The sequence below is a fragment of the Balaenoptera borealis genome (genome assembly GCF_965194805.1).
Source record: "Balaenoptera borealis genome assembly, chromosome: 5".
NCBI classification, from domain to species: domain Eukaryota; kingdom Metazoa; phylum Chordata; class Mammalia; order Artiodactyla; family Balaenopteridae; genus Balaenoptera; species Balaenoptera borealis.
In genome coordinates this window covers 110,457,444-110,479,119 of record NC_138862.1, presented here as the reverse complement: position 1 = coordinate 110,479,119, position 21,676 = coordinate 110,457,444, and the positions used below count along the sequence as shown (strand labels likewise).

Genomic DNA, 21,676 nt, shown 5'->3' with positions numbered 1-21,676 from the left:
TTAATAAACATGTATTTCTTAATCATATAATTTGGCATATCTGGAATTGGCACCAAATCCTATAGGAGTTGATGTATTGTTTTGTGGTAGCTCTTATATTTCTGACATACTAGGTCATGCTGCTGCTGTCTAATTGGTAGAGCCTGCAAGCAGGAAGACTAGTTAGAAGATAACTTATGACAGTTTATGTATTAGCCAAGAATATGTTTAGCTACACATAACAGAAAACAGTTTAACCAAATTGGGGTTTATTTTTCAGACTTACTAAGTCCAGGGGTAGCCACTCTAGGACTGCTGCAGCAGCTTTAAGATGTCCTGAATGACCCAGTCTCCTCCTATCATTCTGCTCCAGGATCCTTAGCTTATAGACTCCATCTTCATATTTTCCACATCATGTTCACCTTCATTTTTGTCATGAGGGTCCATCTCCATCTTCATGTTAGTATTCTAGGAGGAAGAAAAAAAAGGAAGAAATGAATTGGGGTTTCTCTACATTAGGAAAAAAATTCTTTTTTAGAAATCTTCACCGTGTGTCTAGAACTATATCCCATGGCCGCCCAAAAGTGTACGGGATCTAGGGAAAAGCATTTGCGGCTAGGCACATTGCTAGCCCTTCTCCTCAAAAAAAAAGTGTCAGGATCTTTCTAATAAGAGGTAACAAGCAATGTCTTTCCCTTCTTCTCATATAAGGAATACTCATCCCCTCCCTTAAAGAAAGAAAAAAATCCCAAAGTCTCTGCAATGAGCTTAGAGTCCAAGATTCAGAGTTCCAATGATGTGGAGTACTCCCCAGTAAGAGTGTGGATCCTCATGCACCGGCACCAATTAAAAAAAGTTATCTGCCTCAATACTCCTATTAAGTATGATGGATAGACAAGGTACATGATGTTGGTAAAACTCCTATTCAGAAAGGCGAAGATGGAAACACACAGTGGTCACTGGCCCACAGAACATCTCAAATCCTGTTGGAAAGAGCAAAGATTCCATGCCCTTGCTTAATCAGTCAATTCCTGGTTCTGTTCTTTAGGAGGATCTTACTACTCCATTATGTTCCAGGGATCACGTCTGAGGCAGACAATGTGGAAGATACATTTTCTGGAGCAGTAAAATTTTAGCAGTCTGAGAAGTCTAGATCCAAGAGTGGTGAGTCCAGAATCTGGTGTCATTTTTCCGTTTGGGCCAATTGACACTCTGAAAGCAGTAATGGAGAGGTTGAGAACTAGCTAGAGTTCTCTATCGCCTCAAGGGGAGTAACTGGGGAGTGGAGGGTGAAAAATAAGTTGGATTCCAAAGAGCTACATCCTGGGAGTAACTTTTAATTATTAATCCTTGATTGGGGATTAAGGTGATCTTCTCTTAGTCTAAGCATCTCCTAATATTCATGGCCTCAAGCAGTCCCCTCCCACATAGACTTTGAGCCTGGTAGTGTGACTTGCTTTGGCCAATAACACATTATTAAGCATGATGTAAGCAAAGGCTTGCATGCTGAGGCTTGTCTTCTTGGAATGCTCCCTCTTGGAACCCCGAGAGGGGTCCATGCTGTGAGGAAGCCCAAGTTAGCCACATGAAGAAGCCTTGTAGAGAAAAACCAGGGAATTCAGCCAAGGGCCAGAACAGAGGTCCAAGACATATGGCCCTAGTTGAGCCAGGCCTCAGCCATCTGAGACACCCCAACTGAGACTTCAGATATCATGGAGCAGAGATGAGCCATCTGCACTACGCCCTGACTGAATTCCTGAGCCAGAGAATCCAGAATCATAAACAAACAAGGGTTGTTGTTTTAAGTCATAAGTTTTGGGGTCATTTGTTCACAGCAATAAAGAACTAAAACACTACTAAAAGAATAAAGAATGTATAACAAATAACCTAATTGTTGAGAGAGAACAGAATTTAAAATACTTCAAAAGAAGGCATGAAAGGAAAGAAAAGAACACAGAACAGATGAAACAAATAGAAGCAAACAGTAAAATGGTAGATTTAAACTCAGATACTTGCTTCTAGGAAATTCCATATGTGAGTAGGCACACATCAAGATTTTGTCTCAATACAATTTGTAAAGCCTGGAAATTCTTGACTTTTACTTAGTAGTCTCTGAATTCTGTCCATATTATTCTCACCTTAGTTTAAATGGCATCAAGGCACCTGCCCTGATGCCATTTGTAATAAGCCTGCTGGGGGAGGATACTACCCTTAATCTATTCTTTGCTGATGTGTCACTCAGTTTGGTTTAGAACAGTTTAAGAAAGGCTTGGAACCCTAATATTTATTACTACCACCTCTTATTTTTTACAGGCTTCCGTGTTTGGTAAGGTAATAGCTGACTTTTTCAACCCAGAATGGCTCCAAGTTACAGAATTAAGTCACTTTACATTTCAGGCCACATGAAGAGAGTATCTCTTTGCGAGCTGTGTTCCTTTTGCTGCCAGCTGTTGGGGATACAGTCGTGATTAATTTTCTTTGATTTTGACCAGGGCCTCTTCCCCCCGACACACACACATATATGGCGATTATATGAATTTAACGTAGTGTTTCTTCCTCCACCGCTGAAAAACTATTCAACAGACTCACCATCCAGGGCATTTTACAATCCAGAAAATATGGCAAATTCACAGGCGGTGTATATTTTAGAGGTGAGTACATGGTGCCCCAAAAGCTCCATGAGGACAGGCAAGGTGTCTTGGCTGATCAGGCCTGTAGTCTAAGCCTCCAGCTCACCCGGCATGCAGTAGGCACTCGACAAATTTGTTGAATGAATAAACAAGTCACTGCCGTGTTTGTGGCCTTTAAAACACATATACGTGCTTCTACCGTCAAAACCCAAAGCTAGGTTTCTCTTCTGCAGTGGTGAGAATGTTTCCCGTGAAACAGGAATGCCTGCAACCAGGTCGGGCAAGCGCAGGCCGTGGTGCGCCGCAGGGGCTGCCCTGCGGAACGGGGCGGGCGACCCCGTCTGGCCGCAGCGGCCATAGCAGCTGATCGCCTCCTCTCGGGGTCGGTGGCGTCAGGGGTAGGAGGCCTCTGGTGAGGAGGCAAATAAACAAAGCCAACCGCACAGAAACGGGTTGTTCCGTTTCACATCCTCCCTCTCCTCCCTCGGGTGCCTGAGTTTCCTCCGAACAAAGTGACCCTCCATCTGTCTGCAGGTAGGTGGAGCCCGCCGCACGGCGCGAACCTCCCCTTCTCACAGCCACGCGATCCCAGACGCTTGCGGACGCAGACCCTCCGGGACCCAGCTGGCGGCGAAAGGACACGCCCCCTCCAGGGAGCACGGGGCCGCTGCACGCACACCTCGCGCGCCTCCCCGCGAGTGAGCGCGCATGCGCATGCGCACGCGGGGCGGGCCGCCTTCCCGTCACCCACTGAGCTCCCGGTCCCCTCACCCCACCCCACCCCCCTGCCTCTCAGGCTCCGCCTCCGCGACGGGGCTGCCGAGAGGAGGCGACCGGAAGCCACTTTAAAGCAGAGCTCGAGGTGACAGGCGAGCGAGCCGGGTCGGGAGTGCAGTCGCGGATTTCTGCGCTCCCGGCGGCGGAATGGCCCGAGCGCCGCTCGCCGCGTCTCCGGCCTGCGACCCCTAGACGCCCGAGTCCGTCCCCCACGCCCATCCCCACACACCCCCCCCTCCCCCCACCCGGCGCGAGCACTGTAAGCCGGCGGCTCCGCGACTCGGCTCCTGTGGTCCGTTCTCTCAGGCTGCCCGTTCAGGTAAAGGGCTCCGGGTGGGCTCTGAGGGGCCGTTGAGGGACCCTCTCTGGGAAGGCGGGCGCGGAAGGGGTCGCCGGCCTCGCTGCCGGCGCTCACGGATCTGGGGTGAGTGATGTTTAGACTGCCTTTTTGTACTGAATTCACTCGGATCCCGTCAGTATCAGGACGGTATTGGTTTACACTTCTTAGTCACTTCGGGCCTCTGGCAGGTGTATAAATTGGAGTAATTCGCTGAAGGGTTTAGTCTGGGGCGCCGGCGTCTCCCCATTCCCACTGGGTCGGGGAGACTCGGGGGTGCGTCTGTGCGGTTGCCCCCGCTGGGCAGACCCTGCGCGCTCTGGGGCGCAGATCGAGGGGGAGGGCACGGCCGCTGAGAGGAGCCTTCCGGCGGACCCGCGTTCCGGCTGCAGCCCAGAAGTTTGAAAGCTGTTTTCAGTTTAACTTTGAAGTCGTCGCCTTCCTCCCTGCCGGCCCGAGAAGCGCCCGCCGCGTTTCCTCGGCTCTTCTTGGGTCGAGCCTCCGAGACTCGCAGGACGATCTTCGCGGGAAGGTCGGTTGAGGAGAGAAAGAAATTAACTGTGGAAGGCGCCGCGAGTGGCTTCTGGAAGGGAGGGCAGCCAGGGCGGGAGTCTCTCGTTGGGTGGGAGGAGGCTGGCCCGGGGGTGTGAGGGCAGGCGGGGGCAGGATGCTCGGGAACACACGGGATGGGCCGCGCTGCGCGGAGTTGGTGCGGCCCGGGGGGGGGGGAGGGGGGCCGAGCTGAGCAAACTGCCGCGGGCGGTAGGAGGCGTCGCTCGAACCCGAGCGTTGCGCTACGCCCGGCCGGAGTGCTGAGTTTGGAGCGGGCAGTTTCCCCGGATGGTGCGAGGGGTCGGGAGTGCCCGAGAACCGGGGGCATCACGAGGTGAAGGGTGGAGCGGTAGGTCGCCTACAGCGGGGACTGGAGGAAGTGTCCTTCCAATCTTTATTTTTCTGTTATGCAAACTAATTGAGGAACTAGATTCTAGTGACTTCCCCACTCCAGCCACTCCTCCAGTTCTCTGCCCCTTTCTCGGTTTTATTTCTGAGGTTGACAGAGGGCAAAAATAGGAAAAGTTGTGGCGTGTGTGTATGCACCCATGTAAATGAACTGGGTTTCGTCTGTTTTGCCTTGATTGGGTGTGATAGGAGTGGTGTGTGTGTGTGTGTGTGTGTGTGTGCGTGCGTGCGTGGGGGAAGGCACAGGCCGGTTTGGTGTGGTGAAGAGGGAATACCACAATCTGTGCCAATTGTGCCTTGAGGCAAGAGCACCAAATGATGAATAATAACGCCTGGTTTGGCTGCTTTCCAGTTGATTTATGTCTTATGTCAAGTCCCTCCTTCTTCATGAAGCTTTCCCTAACAATGCCAGCTCACACTGAACTCTCCTTTTTCTACCTTTTCTTTTGTACTTACTGTGTGCATTAAAACCTTGCTATATCTGTGTTTTTAATTTTTTTGAGTTTGATCATTATGCACTTTTTACACATGTACATTTATGAATCTCTCTAATTAGTTCTTTAATATTCACTTTTCTGGGTACTCAATTTTATCATTTTGTTGCTATTGTTGACCCATAAAGCCTCACAGAACTAGGCATTTAATAGGTGCTTTTTCTTCAGTAATTCAGCAAAAAATTATTGTGGAGCACCCACTATGTGCATTGTGCCAGGCACTGTACTGGGTACCTGGGATGCATACTTGATGAAGTCATGAGGCCTTGCATCAAAGATTTCTTTCAGTCTGTTGGACAAGGGAGAAGATTAATTGCTCATCACCACCCCTTTACCACCTGGCACAATGCTCAGTAAATATTTTCAGAATTAGTTAATGAATGCTAGATTGTGGAGGAGACACCATTCATCATTTTACAAAGTTTTCTTTGCTTTTTACTTTAAGTTCCAGTTTCTTTCAAGGGGTCTGATTCTTTGAAGAAAGCACTTTTTTAGTCACTGAGTAGTTCATTAGGGATCTGAAATTTGTTTGTTTTTTTTCTTGTGTTAGTTTTCTATGCCTTCATTTGTCTTTTTGAAAAAATGCATATATGTAACTTTTCTGAAGACAAGGAGGCCCCTTTCTGTATTAGGAAGTTGTGTTTGGTTTCTAAAACAGTGTGCAGTGGTTGTTGCTGATGTAGCTTCTGTTACTAACAAGCCCTGATATTCTTCCTCCAGTAGTGGTAATGTTTGGGGATTGCAAAAGTAGACCCTTAACATCCTTGGGGAATATATTGGAACTTTCTGAATCTAGAAATGCTTCAGTAGGCTTTCTCCCATATAATATTTCGATTGAGAGCCCCTGTTTCCTGAGTATATCCTCACACCCCAAATTCACTCACAATTAATTAATTAAAAACTGCAAATAACTTTGCAGTTTTTCCTACGTTTGACAAACTTTTTTTTTTTTAACAAAGAAATAGTTTTTGTCACCTCATGAGATGGGCAATACATAAACAACTGTGAAGAGAACCACAAAGCAGTAGAGATTTGGTTTCCCCACTATCATTAGATGCACTTATTTCTACCCCTCACCCTCCACCCCATCCTAGACTTACTGTAAAAATTCATACCCCAGCAGAATTACAAATCATATATTAAGTCCACAAATAAATGTGAAGAGCGTATTGGAAGATACTATCTCTCTTTCACCTTTATCTGTTGTGGGCTTTTGAATAACCTTGGCTGCTTTGGAGCCTTGATTTCTCAGTAAAATTTAAAACTGACCTTATACAGTATAAGAGGAATGATTTCAGGGACTTAGAGACTAGAACAAAACACGTTGATGAATGTATAGGATTCGGTTGTTGTCAGCTTGTAAATGATCTTCTTTCCTTTCCTGGTAGGATTTTTTACACTGAGGAGCAATTGGAGCTAATCCACATCATGGAAATGGAAACCACCGAACCTGAGCCAGACTGTGTAGTGCAGCCTCCCTCTCCTCCTGATGACTTTTCATGCCAAATGAGACTCTCTGAGAAGATCACTCCATTGAAGACTTGTTTTAAGAAAAAGGATCAGAAGAGATTGGGAGCCGGAACCCTGAGGTCTTTGAGACCAATATTAAATACTTTGTTAGAATCTGGCTCACTTGATGGGGTTTTTAGATCTAGAAATCAGAATGCAGAAGGGAGCAGCTTACATGAACCTATGGTGAAAAAACCTTTGGAAATCAATCCATCGTGTCCACCAGCAGAAGACAATATGTCTGTCCTGATTCCTGATGGAACAAATGTTGGGGGCCAGATACCAGAAGCCCATCCTACCCCTGATGATCCTGAACAAGTGGTTCCAATCCAGGATCATAGCTTTCCACCAGAAACCATCAGTGGGACGGTGGCAGATTCTACAGCAGGGCACTTCCAGGCTGACCTTTTGCACCCAGTTTCAAGTGATGTTCCTGCTAGTCCTGACTGCATAGACAAAGTCATGGATTACGTTCCAGGGGTTTTCCAAGACAACAGTTTTACAATCCAGTACATTTTGGATACCAGTGATAAGTTGAGTACCGAGCTCTTTCAGGACAAAAGTGAAGATGCCTCCCTTGACCTTGTGTTTGAGCTGGTGAACCAGCTACAGTACCACACTCACCAAGAGAACGGAATTGAAATTTGCATGGACTTTTTGCAAGGCACTTGTATTTATGGCAGGGATTGTTTGAAGCACCACACGGTCTTGCCGTATCATTGGCAGATCAAGAGGACAACTACTCAGAAGTGGCAGAGTGTATCCAATGATTCCCAGGAGCACTTGGAAAGATTTTACTGTAACCCAGAGAATGATAGAATGAGAATGAAGTACGGGTATGTATTTATAACTACTTTAAAGCTATTGTTAAATCCTATAGAGAAGGTAAAGAGGCTTTAGTAGGGTGGTTTCTTTCAGTAGTAACCTAACAGGTTTTATTTTTTTTGTCTACTGTTATTCTTTTGGCTGTATGCTATTCTGATTTTTCATGGCAGTTGAATGCAGGCTATTTATCTAACCAGACAATGAAGGTTTTATGATTTGAACAATTCAAATGTCACTCTGTGCAATATGTGTGTGACTGAGAAGTTGCATATACATTGAGTGTTGTGAATCAAATACTATTTTAATCACACAGGAGGGCTTGCTTTTGAAAGAAAATCCATGGAGAATCTTATAAATTACGAATGCCTAATTTATCTAATTTTAAAGTTTTGTATATTGAGTAGTTCCTAGTTTTTAAAGGAAAATAGTATTATTTGGAGATTTTTGTGGCCCTCTTTACATTTTGAATGGTCCAAACAATTTTTCTGTGAATGATTCCGAAGTACCTCCCAAACTTCTGAATCATGCCCAAACATGTTAAATCTCTTTTTTAGTTTCCTTAAAGCTTTTTACCATTAATTTTATTATTCTATTTATCTTACAGATAAAATAAATTGTTCCACAACTCAGGGTATTTTTTTAAACCTGAAAGAGTCTTTTAACAATGAGTGAAGGGAAAATTTATGTTAATGGACATATTTGTTTGTCATTTACATAAAAAAAAGTTATTCTCATGTTTTTGTAGGCAAGACATGTATATAAATAATTTGGTTCTTTTATGGATGTCCAAGCATTATTCACTGATAGGGAACTGAAATTTCCACATATCAGTTCTTCTTTAATGAACTTGAAAGTGGAGAAAATAATACTTGACACATGTAAAGTTGCTAGTGCAAAAATGGCTGTATAATAAGCATTGATCTTTATATTCCTAAGTTGTTTCTCCTGTAGTATAAAGGGACTTAAAATAGTAGGCTGACTATCCTAACCCAGAAGTTCAGGAGAAAAACTTTGTGGAGAGTCATCTTTGTTCACAGATAAGTCAGGTTACACTACCCAAGTGTCTGGAGAGTTAGAAGGCAAATGGTGGCAGTGAACCATTTTCATGTTGTCTAATTCTATTAGTTTTGATGTTAACCTTCCGTGTTCTAACAGTGCCAGAGCGTTGTTGGCATTACAGTAACCTGGTCTTCATTTAACTTCTCTTGCTCCCGTTTAGTATTAGCTAGGTGGTTTTCTTTGAATATTTCAGTTGTATAGTACACAGATCTATGTGTCTTTTTAGCAACTTAATTGCCATGAGACTGGAATTCTGCATCTTGTGTTTCAAAAGGGACATATGGAACAAGATGAGAAACGATATAAAGCCCAAGTTTAAAGGCGTTATTATGTAGAAGACCTCTTCGGATAAAAGTAAAGCTTATATCAAAAATGTCGTTTTCCTGATCATAAATGCATTCTCTTGATAATGTAATGCATTCAAGATTCTGTCTTGCTTGGGTAGCAAAATTCTCAGATCCTGTAACAAAGCTAAGTACTTCTGACTTATTTTTTTTAGCCAGCATTGGAAGAGAGAAAAATGTTTTCCATTTTGTCTTAAAAATCTTTTTAATAAGGTATTGTCCAAAATCTCTGTTGCCCATGAGCTAGCAATTCTGATTGGTATGTCAAGGGTAATTAATTTTATATACTTTCAAAGCCACTCTAATCCTTCCATCTCTAGATTGCAAAACTGTGCAGAAGAGTGGCCTCCCACTTCACTGTTATAAAGCAAATTTCCAGTCTGCTAAGCACTTCAGCATCTTGGTACATTAAGTTTCTATCTGTTTGAATTGCTTAGGAAGAAACTAGCAGGATTATTGTCCAACACATTACGTTCTGTTACCTTGAGCAAGGCAAGACAGGTATTTTGATTCCCAGAAAATCCAGGAACTCTTAGGATAGCAGCACACTGAGTATTTTATCCTTTGGTAAAATTTCTTTGCTGAAGAATAGACATAGATAAAAGCCCATACGCATTCATTGTTGGATCAGTTATAAAGTAGTTGCAGTGAGTGCTTGATTTCCAGATCAGTTTTAAGGCAGTAAATTAATGTTTATTTGACACTTGAGAGAAGTATGAGTGAATTATTATAAGTGGTCCTGCCCTGATAAAAATGGCAAAAAGTATTAACAGTTAATTACTAGTAAAGTGAAGTTCTCTGTGGACTACAGTAAGAAATGTTATAAGATTGTAGATAGCTAAATGTCAAAAATTAGGCTTTTGGGAAGTTGACCTGTAGTCATTGCAACCTGGTTTTCCTTGTATTCCAAAGCGATGTTGTGTTTCCTGGCAACAAGATGCAGATAACGGCATGTTGAGCCTTGCTGAGAGATTCACAAACAAGCTGGAGCAGCCCAGGTTCACATGGTTACCACATTATTTGGCTAAAGCTATTAATCTCTGTGGTCAGGCCTGTAAAGCTGGTCTATCTGTGCAGATTGCACATAACCAGGAAGTGTGTGTTCAGCTGTGTATATGCCCAAGTCGAACCAGTCTTTGGATTCAGGAATAATGAATGGCAGTTGTTTATCCCACTTGTTTTCAGCAGTTTATATGACTTGGTAAATCATTATTATATACTATACCCATAATAGTTCATTGTGTGGAACTTGGGGAAAGTTCATAGTTCTGAGTCTCTAGCAGAGACAAAAGTTCATAGTTTCAAACTGTGTAGATAAAATTCTTTGGTTTTTGCAAATGGATTTAACATCTAACTTAATCCAAATTAGATGTGCAGTGTTCATTTTATTCTCAAGAGTGAATGGAAGGAAAGTTGAGCTAGATAAGTTCACAGGTGCCTTCCAACCCTTTAGTCAAGATGCTTAGATACTAAAAACACGTGTAAAAACAGGATTTTAATAATAAAAGTGCCTGCTTGGTTCATTATAATGAAATTAATTACTCTTTTCCAATTTTGCCTTCACCCCAAATTATACCATTCCACTTTGCTTTCTCATTCCTTTTGTACATCTGCAAAATCAACTGGAAACTAGTTGTATGTATGAACTCCCCATATTTAGATGCTAAGGCTTTTGCACACGGGATGGGCTTTGGAGAATTTCCAAATTCCAGATAAGCAGTTAAGAAAACAACATCGAATGTTGTGTTTTCCATTAAGAAAACATAGTCTCTGACAGTTTAGGCACTCATCCTTAGTAGAAAATGATATTAAATGGCAGGACTAAGCAGTTTTAAAAGGGTCTCAGTAACTGTGTGGAATACTGTTGTGGATAATTGAAATTGTGGAGGATGTGCAAATCTCCCTTCAGCAACTGCGATCACCATTGGTTTTCACATTACATTCATTTTAAAGTGTGCCAGGATAGTCTTCTAGTTATTATCGCCCATAAGGAAGAGGCGCTGTGCTGACCTTATTTTGTAGGTAATTTCACCTACAGTGAAAATATGACCAGTGATTATTTCTAATTCTGAATTTCCTGCAAAGGGGGGAGGATGAAGAAGAAAGTTGCAAACTGACTCCATGGTTAATTTTTCTCAGAAGACAGTGTTCTTTTCTCCTCTTTAGAATTAAAGCTTATTGATAAAAAAGGAGTTTAAATTTTATAGCTTAAGCCTAGAGTGTTGTCATAGCCTTAGCTAATTAGTTTTGAGTGATTTTGATTGCTGGTGGCTCTTAGAAGTTTGTTTTTGTTTTTTTAAAAACTGTCCAAGGGACAATACCATTAGAAGACTTCACAGGAACTCTGTGAAAGAAGACAAGGAGAATTGCGTATTAGTGATAATAAAGAGCATATGCTGTTCTTTTCTGTATGACTTGCAGAGTGGATTATCTGAAGTAGAGCAAGCTCCTGACTGAACTCTACTGGAATAGTTAAATTAGCCGAGTTAGCTCTGGCCTGCACAGCTGTGATGATGTATGAACTAACTCATTATGTGTTATTGATAATACTGGAGAGAGGAGAACAGCTGAAACTTACTATGCCTTGTGACTTTCTGGTATTTCTTGAATATACACAGCTGGATGAGTTTGAATTTATTTAAAAAATTCCTGCCTAAGAGAAAGCAAGAGCTCCATAAGCAAGAACTGTGTTTGAAGTGACTTTCAAAATATGTGCCTTGTGCTTTAGGAGAGAGCAATCCAGTGAATTATTTTCTGTACCTCTTTATGATGCTATTTACATATGAAATAAAACTAATTGGCTTCTGTCTATACTAATCCAGGGAAGTTAATGGGTCTGTGTAGAGCTGTCATGGGAATCAATAGCAATCATTCATTTATTCCCTTTCTAAGCAGATTAGACTTTTTGAAGCAGCTGTCACCTGGCTTCAGGTTGGGGTCAGTCTGTTCCTGATATATTCATGGTAATGAAAATGAAGCTTGCAAAGATGTGTAACTTTTAAATCAGACAGTTGGAGGAAATAACTTACAAGGTTATCTCACAGTTCCTAAAAATAATTGCATGATACATTCATTATACATTTTCTCGTTGAGTTGACTCTAAATCTTTTACTTTTTATTGTAAATAAACAGAAAAAAATAATTACTCCATTCAACATTTAAAACTTCATTCTGCATATGTGAACATGCAAAAAATGCAACTTTTGACCGATTACTGTGTTCCTGTAAAACTACTTCCATTGTTACACTAGAATTTCTAGATTCTAGATTTGCATTCTACCGTAAAACAAAGGTAAATTCGTAAATTCCATCTGGGTGCATCTTTGATCTTAGTGATCCTTAGTTTCATATTGGGTTTGGGGGGCTATTTCTAAAGGGTGAAAAGCAGTATGCAGCCCTTACAAACCTTGACTACTTACGGAATTCTACTAAAATCCAGCCATTTGAGATTGTGACTGTTTTCCTGTGGCCTCTTATATCTCCTCCTCTGATTTGAGACCACCAGATTCTGCATCCTTTTTCTGATGGTAATAATTTTGATCACATTTAAAATAGGACCTGAGATCCTCTTAACCTAGGTCATCAACCTTTGATAATTACCAGTATCCTGTTTGTGAGTTGTAGTTGCCTTTTTGTGGAAGGAAAGCTTAAGTACTTTTGAGTTACAAGATGATTCTTGATTATCCTGGAACAGCTTTCTGTAAGGCTGGTTCAAATTGGACACTGGTAAGTTTTGCAAGAAACTCCCTTTGTAAAAGCAGTAGAGTTTCTCTTTTAAATAAGTCTGAGAGTCTTAAGCTAAAAGGAAGTGAATATGAATGATATTTGTATCTTTGGAAGATACCAGAGTGCTGAGGATTGAGCCATTTTATGTTTCATTCTGGGCTTGAAATCGTTAGGTAATAGCTTAAGCCCTTGAGGTGAACTGTACTTTGCAACACCATAAACAGAAACTGTACAAAAGAATAAAATATTTCTAATTAAAGTTCATTTCTAGGAGCAAATAAGTCACATTTTTAAATATGAAGGAACTCCCTTAACAAAACCAAATATTATTTTTGTATTTATGGCAGTGCTTTCTAGGGACCAGGGATCATACTGCACAGACTCGCCTCTATTTAAAATCCCTGTAAGTGTTAAACATAATCCAGCCCAGTCCCCAACACATTAACTGAAAGCCTCAAATTTCTAATGTAGATGAATTCCTTGTTAATAGGGGGATTTTAAATTACAAGGGATAGTTTCTGAAATACATTTTGAAATCTTTGAAAATAAAGGATTTTACGTAAAAATAAATTCCACTTATTTAGCTTGGTAGTTTGATATATATTTGATTTGTGCAAAAGATAGTATTGCAGTCTTGTTCTAAATAAATATGACTAATTCTGTGATCAGGCACTCAAAATTTAGAAGTTGCTTATATTAATAAACTTCTGATTATGAAAATTCCAATTTTCCTTGCTGACCTGTCCAGTCCCTGTTGCTAAGACAAGCATAGAAGGGAGTTAACTGAGCATTCCTACTTGCCGTGACCACACCGCAAAATGTGTCTGTCTCCTCCATCTTTCTCTGCTATTGCTGTTTACTTACTGGTAACACCCACTTGACCAGTAAAGAACCTTTGCATGGTCATCACAGTGAAAGGATAAGCATGTATGAGAGTGGGAATGCTAGAGCAAGTGTTTCTTTTCACATTCTACAGAAACCAGTGATTTGCGAGTATGTGTGCCACAAAATGTTGTGTAAGGAGTGTATTAGAATCCCTCGTGACTAAGTTATCTGAGAAAGAGATCGGGAAATTTGTATTCTTTATGCAAATAGATATCCTTTGTTTTGGTGCTATTGCTTCTGAGCTTAAGGAAGGATTTGTGAATAGTCTTATGTTGAAACCTAGCACTTCTCATAATGATTGGAAAATGTTTAGTTTAAGCCACATTTACAGGAATTTCTCTTTATTACATTAATTTTTTGTTTCCTTTTTTGAATTAAGAGATTCTTAAACTGTCCCTCTCATTTGACATACAGCCATAGAGTTTGTGTGACTTTCTTTGCTCTAGGTTTTTACCAGCACTGAATAGTCAGGGAAGAATGGCAGGGGTAGGGGTCCCAGGGTGAACTTTGCTTGCAGTGTAGTACATGTGCTTTCAGAATCTTGCCTGCACCCTGTGATCTTCAAAGCTCCTGCAGCTGATCTGGGCATAGGGAGGGCAAATGGCACAAAATACTTTAAGTAATTTCCTGCTGCGGTTGGTCTTTGGTTTCTGACTGTCACCTGGCTTCGCTCTTTCATTTCCAGGCATTGTGAGAATAAAAATAAGCACAGGAGAAATACCAGGTTTGCCTTCCAAGGTAATAAAAGAAAGACATCGTTGAATGGGGGGGGGTAGAGTATGTGAAACAGGAGGAACTTTGCTTGGTTGCCTTCTGATGTTCGGTTTGTCAGAAATGCTGCCACACATCAGAAACTTTGTGTAAAGTCTTCTATTGATACAATTAATTTGTTACTAAAAATTAATTTAGACTGTCTTAACTGATTGATAAAATTGAAAGAGAAACTTGGCTTTGTAGAATCTCTCTCCCCTAGGAAAAGTTACTGACTTAAGACCCTTTTGAAAGGTTTTGTGGTCATAGTTTACAAAACCTAGACAATAAAAAAAATTCTCTTAATATGTTTTCTGTAGGAAGTCTTTATTTTTCTTTCGGAAATTTGCTTCAAAAACTCTCAGACAGTGATAAATTCTTTATATAGTTTGTATACATTTAAGTCTCTCATGCTAAGAGCCTCTTACTTATATCTGGGTTCTCATGATAAGCCTTCAATGAGTATATTTTTAATTTGGTCACTAATCAATTAGTTTATCTGTACTAATTGGGGAAGAAGACAAGGCAAATTTTTAGATAAAAAGGATTTGTTTATAATTTTAAAAGTCAATTCAGAAATAAGCTAAGAGATTGTACCTTACTAGGGGTTATTAGGGGATATATTTTATGGTAATTATTTATAATTAGTATTTCATTTATGTGTAAATGAGTTCCAAATTGTTTGAAGTTATTTGAAAACAATTATTTTTAAGAAATTTCAGCATTTGCATGCAACTGATTTTATAATTATGTAGAAAAGTTTTATAAGTAAATATATTTCAGACCACTTTAGACATTGTCAAATTTCATATACACAAAATTTAATTAATCAGCTGAGAACACAGCAGACATTTTTTATTGTCTACTTTGAGACAAGTAACTTCCTTTCTTGATAGAAACCTCTCAGTTTTAAAAATATTTCACTTAAAGGGGATATTTGCTCATCTTCATAAAAAGCAATAACTGCATAATTTAAGGTAGTATAAGGCATGATACATTTCTTTTTAATCTGTTGTGTTCTTTCTATCCCAGCTGTTCTTGTAGAAGTTGTTTCACTTCCTTTTCAGGCCATGGTTGATAAGTATGTCTCACTTAAGTTACCTTCTAGGAGTCTCAGGACATGTGACTGAACTGGGATAAAAGTTAAGGCTGTATGACATTTTTGATGTCTTCAGTGTGCAAAATTTAAGCCCGTGCCTCCATAAATAGATAGCAGTGAGATCTTCTGATCTCATAAGCATAATTTTTATTTATGAAAGATTTTAGGCTTATCCACATTGTATTAAAAAGTTCTTTTGTATTCTTTGCTTTGAACTTACAGTTTTGTAATAAAAAAAAAAAGCCCAACGTAACAGTGTTTTAGTAGGTTCTCTTCCTCAGGTGGCTATTGTAATTTGCTTTAAGTGGTTGCATGGGGTAGAGGGGACTTCAATGTGTGATATATTTAGGGGTTTAGGAAACAGGTGTACTCAGATGGCCGTGTCTTAGTACAGGGTTTTTTGAGAATAAACTGTTATACGTATTTGTTTAGTTCCCCACATGCTTTTGGAGAATATAGAATAATAAAAGCTTAAAAACAAGTATCCCTTCATTTAGGAAGCCTACCTGGCTGCCTTTTTTCTCCTATTTCTTATCCTCTTGTTTTTATTTCACTGTGTTCACTTCTAGAATCACTTTAATACCACAGATTGTATGTCTGACAAATTGTAAATCAAACATGGGGTTTACAAATAAATGTGGTTCCACACAGCATCCACTCATTAACTTACTGCCGTCTCATTCACCTGCTTCGAAGATGTCCTAGGAGGGACCAAGAGAGCAGCACACACAGCCAGAAGTTTGCCCTAAGAAAGTTGATCCCCAGAAACTCATTGACTCTTAAAGTAAGGAATATTTTTACCTACCCAAAAATCTTTTGAGGTAAATCCATGAACCAGGTTTAATGTTAATTGTTTTACGGAGTGATCTAAATCTCAGCAATCCTGCCTTGAATAGGTCAGGTCTCCTTAGAGGTGGGCAGGTTTAATTGTGAGTCAACATTTGATTCTTAGTCTGCTCATAAGTACTGAGGGCCATATGCAAAATAATTTAAAAAAAAAAACAACTCCCAATTTTGATTTGTACGTATGTCTGTGTCTACAACTACTTCTGGATACAAGGGGGAAAACCCAGTTGTTACCAAGGCCCAATGTCATAGTGTAGAAGTTAAGTAGAGAATTTTAACCTCTGGTACATATTGAAAGATATTGCTTTGTATATAGGCAACATACAAAGATAGATAATTTTATAGATAATTTTTATTGCCTCCCCAAATAGCTTTGCGCTATTTATTCGAGTCAGTGTTAGCAAAAGTCTTAATTAGTAACAGAATAAATGACAGTTACTATGCTTCTAAAGCAGAAAGAGTACATAGTCCTCTGAAGTTTAATAACTACACTGCTGTCACAAAGTATGTTGGTATTATATATGCCATGGCTTTGATTCTCATCACCTTGTAACATATTTGAAGGGATCTATAAGCTGCCAGATATTCCAACATTGCTAAATGAGTTCCTGGAAACATCAAAGCCAGGTATCAAAAGCCAGCTAATATTTCGTGCGCCTGTGAAATTTCTTTAGCAGCAGCAAACATACCCCATCTGTCATGCCTGTCTCAAGTCTGTAGCAGAAGAGCCTAAATAGTCTCCATATTGCATTTGATCTTTATCCTTCTATCATTATGACCCTTAGTTTGGGGAGACATTTTCACTTTACATCATAGTAATAAATAATTGTGTCTGATTAATCCAGCTGATTAGGGTGGGTGTTGATTAGTTTGAGGTCACAGGTTTATCCTTGTAGAAACCAGTTAACTTTTATAGGCAGGAAGCCAAGGTTCCGAAGTCTAACCCACCTGGTTAAAACTGTACAGAGTAGCGTCCAGAAAACTTTATACTTAATTGACCTTTGCTGAAGTCTGAGTTCTATATCTTATTTGCATCATCTTCCCACTTAAATGTTTTCCGTCTCCTGTGACTCCTGTTTCATTCAGTGGCACCATTATCCAGTCTTCCAGATCAGAAACATGGGACACATCCTGGACCCTTTCTACTCCCTTCAGCCCCTCTATGCAGTTAGAGTCTAACTCTTAAATACGCTCAAATCATCCCCACTGTTAACCTCCTGAGTTCTCTACCATCATTTGCCTTATATGCAGTTCTAGTAGCTATAGGTGGCTAAGCATAGAATAATAAATATTAATAATAAACATGCTGATAAATATTTAGCAAATAAGGGCCTGTCTCCACCCTTCCCCCACCTTCCTCTACCAAAAATAAACAAATCAGTCCTCCATACCACTACTGTTGGAGTGACGTTTATAAAAGGCAAGTCTGACCCTTTTTGAAACCCACCAATGATTCCTGCTGCGCACAGAATCAAGTCCTAACTTCTTAACCTAGCATACAAAGCTCTTCGTTATCTGGCCCCAGCCAGCCTATCCAGTCCAGTCTCATCTCTTATCATCCCACTCACACACACATACACCCTGACCTCCCACGTGAACTGCATGTGCTGCTCACTCTGGGTCTCTTGTGCCTCGCTTGGTTGGCTTCTACACATGTCGGTCACTCTGCATGTGGTGTCCTGCCTCTCATTGTCTGCCTGGTGGCTGGCCAAACTTGGCTCCCGTTTCATCCATTCTGGGACACCTTCCTTGACCACCTTGCGTGACCCCTTTCCCAGCAGAGTTAGGCCCTCTGCCTCTGGATTGTTCCAGACCACCTTTGTGCCACATTTCACACTGTGCCACAGGATTTGCTTGTCTCTCTCTCTCCCCACTGACTTTTGGGTATTTTGCCTTTTTCATCTTCTTATCCCAACATGTAGTCCAGTGCCTAATCAGTGTGTCTACTTAAGATTACCTTTGTTTGTTTTCAATTGTCACATTTCTTTCTTGGTTTCAAACAATTTATAGAGAAATTGCCTAAAACGGTTACACTCTCCTGAGCTCCCAAATTCATAGTCCCAAGAACTATTTATCCAGTGAAGAGATCATGTCCTGACTAATTTCTGTTTCATTCAGCAACTATTCTTTAATAGTTTTGGTTTTCATTACAGCTCTATTATTTATATCGCAAGCCCTTTTTACTTTTTAGTATCTGAAATATACATAGAAGAAATGATGGTGTGTGGGGCAGACTTTCTGACTTAGTGTGGGTGTTGGTGCTCTGTGTGTTGATAATATATGTTGGAAATGTTGGTGTGTCAAGGTATTTGTTAAGTAGGAAAAAAACCATTGTTAGCATCTAAATTATGAGAATGGGTGTCCTTTTCAGAATTTTTAATTAGTTTTGTTTCTGGATTCTTGTATTGGTATATGTGGTGGTATGTTTGTTGGTGAAGCATGTGGACACAGAATTGTTAATATTTCAGCAGTTCATGTTCATTCTTCCCATCAAAGCAAAAATCAGCAATCTGTTCACAATATTTTTTTTAATTCATCATGATAAGGTTATATTTTGGGTGAGTCCATATTGATTGATTGTAGCCACATGATATATTTAACCAAATCTAAATTCTGCGCAGTGGCTATCTCGCATACTCACTCTTTTCTGGCCATCCCTCAGTAAGGCTACCATTAAGTCAGATAGGGTTCTCATCTGCCAGGATGATTGCATATTGCCTTTACGAAACCCTATCCTTCCCACCTCCACCCCCATCTCTAGCACTGTCTCTGTTGCTCAGTTTTTACACATCCTGTATTTACTACTTTGACCTTTTATCACAATCTGCTCAATACTCTAAATTCCAACCTTTATTTAAGGCTCTGAGACCCTGGACTTATCTCCTTAGCTCATGGCCTGACATCTCTCACAGTGTCTGTTATATACCCTGTTCACATTTTCTCATCTCTTATGTACCCTTGTTTAGGTTTCCTTTTCCAGCTCTCTGTTCCTGTCCATCCCTGTCCCTACCCTTCAAGCAAAATGCTTGAAGAACTCTTTTTTTCTTGTTCTTCCACACAACCTTCACTTACTGGTAGTTATTTCCTATTAAACTATTCCTAAAATTCTTTCTCTTACAGAAAGCTATCTTGGATTGATACTGGAAAGCCTCTTACTTTTCCTGACCTTTATCCATTCCTGGAGGAGTAGCCATCTCCTCTCCCATAATGCTGCATTATTCTATTCTTTGTTCTCTCATTCTATTCTTTGTCCTCCCATTCTTTGTCCTCTCATTCCCAGAGTGTGCTTGCCACCGATGAGTTTAGATAGGCAAGTGTACTGCTTCTTTGGTTTTAGATTTTGTTAGTTATTTCCCTCTTGAAGCCCTGGAAGCCAGGGGCTGCATCTGCTTAATTATTTGTGTATTGCCTTACAGCCCACCATCACCATTTCCACACACACGACTCATAACTGCTTTCTGGTAACATGAAACAATGGCTTGATAAGAGTGGTAGATGTTGAACATTTGGCATTCGTGTTGCATGAATTTTACACTGATGCACATTGAGGAGAATAAAAACTCTTGGCTTTGGTTTTTTTTTTTTTTTTTTGGCTGCATTGGGTCTTTGTTGCTGCACACAGGCTTTCTCTAGTTGCGGCGAGCGGGGGCTACTTTTCTTTGTGGTGCGCGGGCTTCTCACTGCGGTGGCTTCTCTTGTCGCGGAGCACGGGCTCTAGGCGCACAGGCTTCAGTAGTTGTGGCACATGGGCTTCAGTAGTTGTGGCTCACGGGCTCTAGAGTGCAGGCTCAGTACTTGTGGTGCACGGGCTTAGTTGCTCCGCGGCTGTCGGATCTTCCCGGACCAGGGCTCAAACCCACGTCCCCTGCATGGGCAGGCAGATTCTTAACCACTGCACCACCAGGGAAGTCCCGGCTCTGGATTTTTTTAAGGATTCCCTGTTTAAGGGAGAGCAGGTGGTAAAATTAATCTTATAAAAAGATAATTTAATGTTTTTCAGATTTGTTGTTTTGTCTTTGTCAAGGCTACTAAAGCATATTGAAAATCAAATAGCGCTAAAACAGTACTTTGATAACATCAATCCACAGAACAGTTGATTGTAGTAAATTAGGATTTGTCATAAAAATTTCATAATGCCCAAAGGACTGAAGTACATAGAGAATGTAGCAAAAGCTGCAGTTTTAGATGTCTTTCTCATGCAAATCATTATCTATGAAGTCTTAATAATACAGGAGTAAACAGAAATTGCTAGAGAGATGTCCAGAATAAAATCTGATACTTTAATAGCAAAAAGCATTGGCTGTTTATATTATAATGTATGTTATTAACATAATGACTGCTCTTCTAAGAACTCCATAAAGAAAATACTGAGGATTTGTTAACTCATAATTAGGAACAGTTACTGGGAAATAAACTTAAAACAGGAAAATCTGTTTAGAAACTGGACATGATCTTAACAGGGAGAAAGAGGTTAATATCTCTCCACTCAGTGATAACATCAGATTCTCCTAAAGTTAAGGAAAAATTGTTTAAAGCAACTCGATGTGAAATTTAATTTAGGTATAGGAGTTCCAGTTTTCAATGTTTTTCTTTTTTGAAGAATTTCCCAGAAATGTTTTTTAAAATTTTGGATTACGTATTCCTTTTGACCATAAATAATTTTAAACAAAGTAGTGTTCAAATGTGATGTAAACTACATTTTATTGTCTTCTTCCCATTTCACACTTAAAATTATATGTTCCATTTAAGACTACATCCTACTAGTTAGGCTGAAATTAGGCATCCTAATCCTAACTTGAAATTAAGCAAGAAATTAGGGCTTTTGGAAGCTTTTTAGGAATCTTTAAAGGAACATACTGCTGTTTTACAAGTTATGTGCTCCATGGCACCATCAGTTGTATATGACATTTTTTTTTTTTTCTTTTTTCAAATAGAACCTGATTCACAAATTATGAACATTGGCGTGGAGGGTGGGAAATATTTTCTTTCCCTCATATTTGCCGGGGTGTTTAGTGAGAGATGTTAAATAGGTCTTCATGGGTAAAAGGGAGAGCACTGTCATAGGTTTAGAAGAGTACCTTCTAGCCCTCATCATGGTACTTCAATATCTACCTTAGCATATTAAAGGGACCGAGGAGTGGCTGCAGTACGTAAATTGTTTAACTTTGTGTAACCAAGTTTTTCAAACTTTTGACTACAGAATGCTTTTTGCACAGAATAACTATTAACAGTCCTTGAAACAAATGTTCTGAGAGCAGTCTGGAGCGTCACACTAACCAACAAAACCCATAGATCAAAATTAATACCTTTTTCAAAATCCTGATTTACTGAAAGGAAATATGTTAATTATTGGGAATATCTGTCCAAACACCTGGATTTCACCTGAGCCAGTTTTGAGTGCCACTGGATCTGGAGTATTTGGATGTGTGTTATAGACAGTCATTTAGAAATCTGTG

The 21,676-nt window shown here is 40.2% G+C and overlaps 1 protein-coding gene and 1 long non-coding RNA gene across 5 annotated transcripts in view; one reads left to right on the top strand and one right to left on the bottom strand.

Annotated features, from left to right (window-relative positions):
- Positions 1 to 231: 231 nt before the first annotated feature.
- Positions 232 to 3,370, bottom strand: LOC309629939. Of its 2 annotated transcripts, none has more exons than XR_014245303.1 (2): positions 2,569 to 3,370; positions 232 to 447 (listed from the first exon to the last, which is right to left on the bottom strand). It is a non-coding gene; the product is annotated as an uncharacterized lncRNA (long non-coding RNA). The 2 variants fall into 2 exon arrangements; XR_014245304.1 differs by having other exon boundaries at positions 2,370 to 3,321.
- A 92-nt stretch (positions 3,371 to 3,462) lies between these two features.
- TIPARP (TCDD inducible poly(ADP-ribose) polymerase) overlaps positions 3,463 to 21,676 on the top strand; it is a 28,786-nt gene continuing 10,572 nt past the window's right edge. The window contains exons 1-2 of one of the 3 annotated variants that reach the window (XM_082394367.1): positions 3,463 to 3,705; positions 6,566 to 7,522. In XM_082394367.1, the coding sequence (XP_082250493.1) occupies positions 6,606 to 7,522 (917 nt within the window). In that variant the 5' untranslated portion in view covers positions 3,463 to 3,705; positions 6,566 to 6,605. Of the gene's footprint in view, positions 3,706 to 3,824; positions 4,256 to 6,565; positions 7,523 to 21,676 lie in introns of those variants that run through there. The other 2 variants (XM_082394369.1, XM_082394368.1) reach the window with 2 other exon arrangements.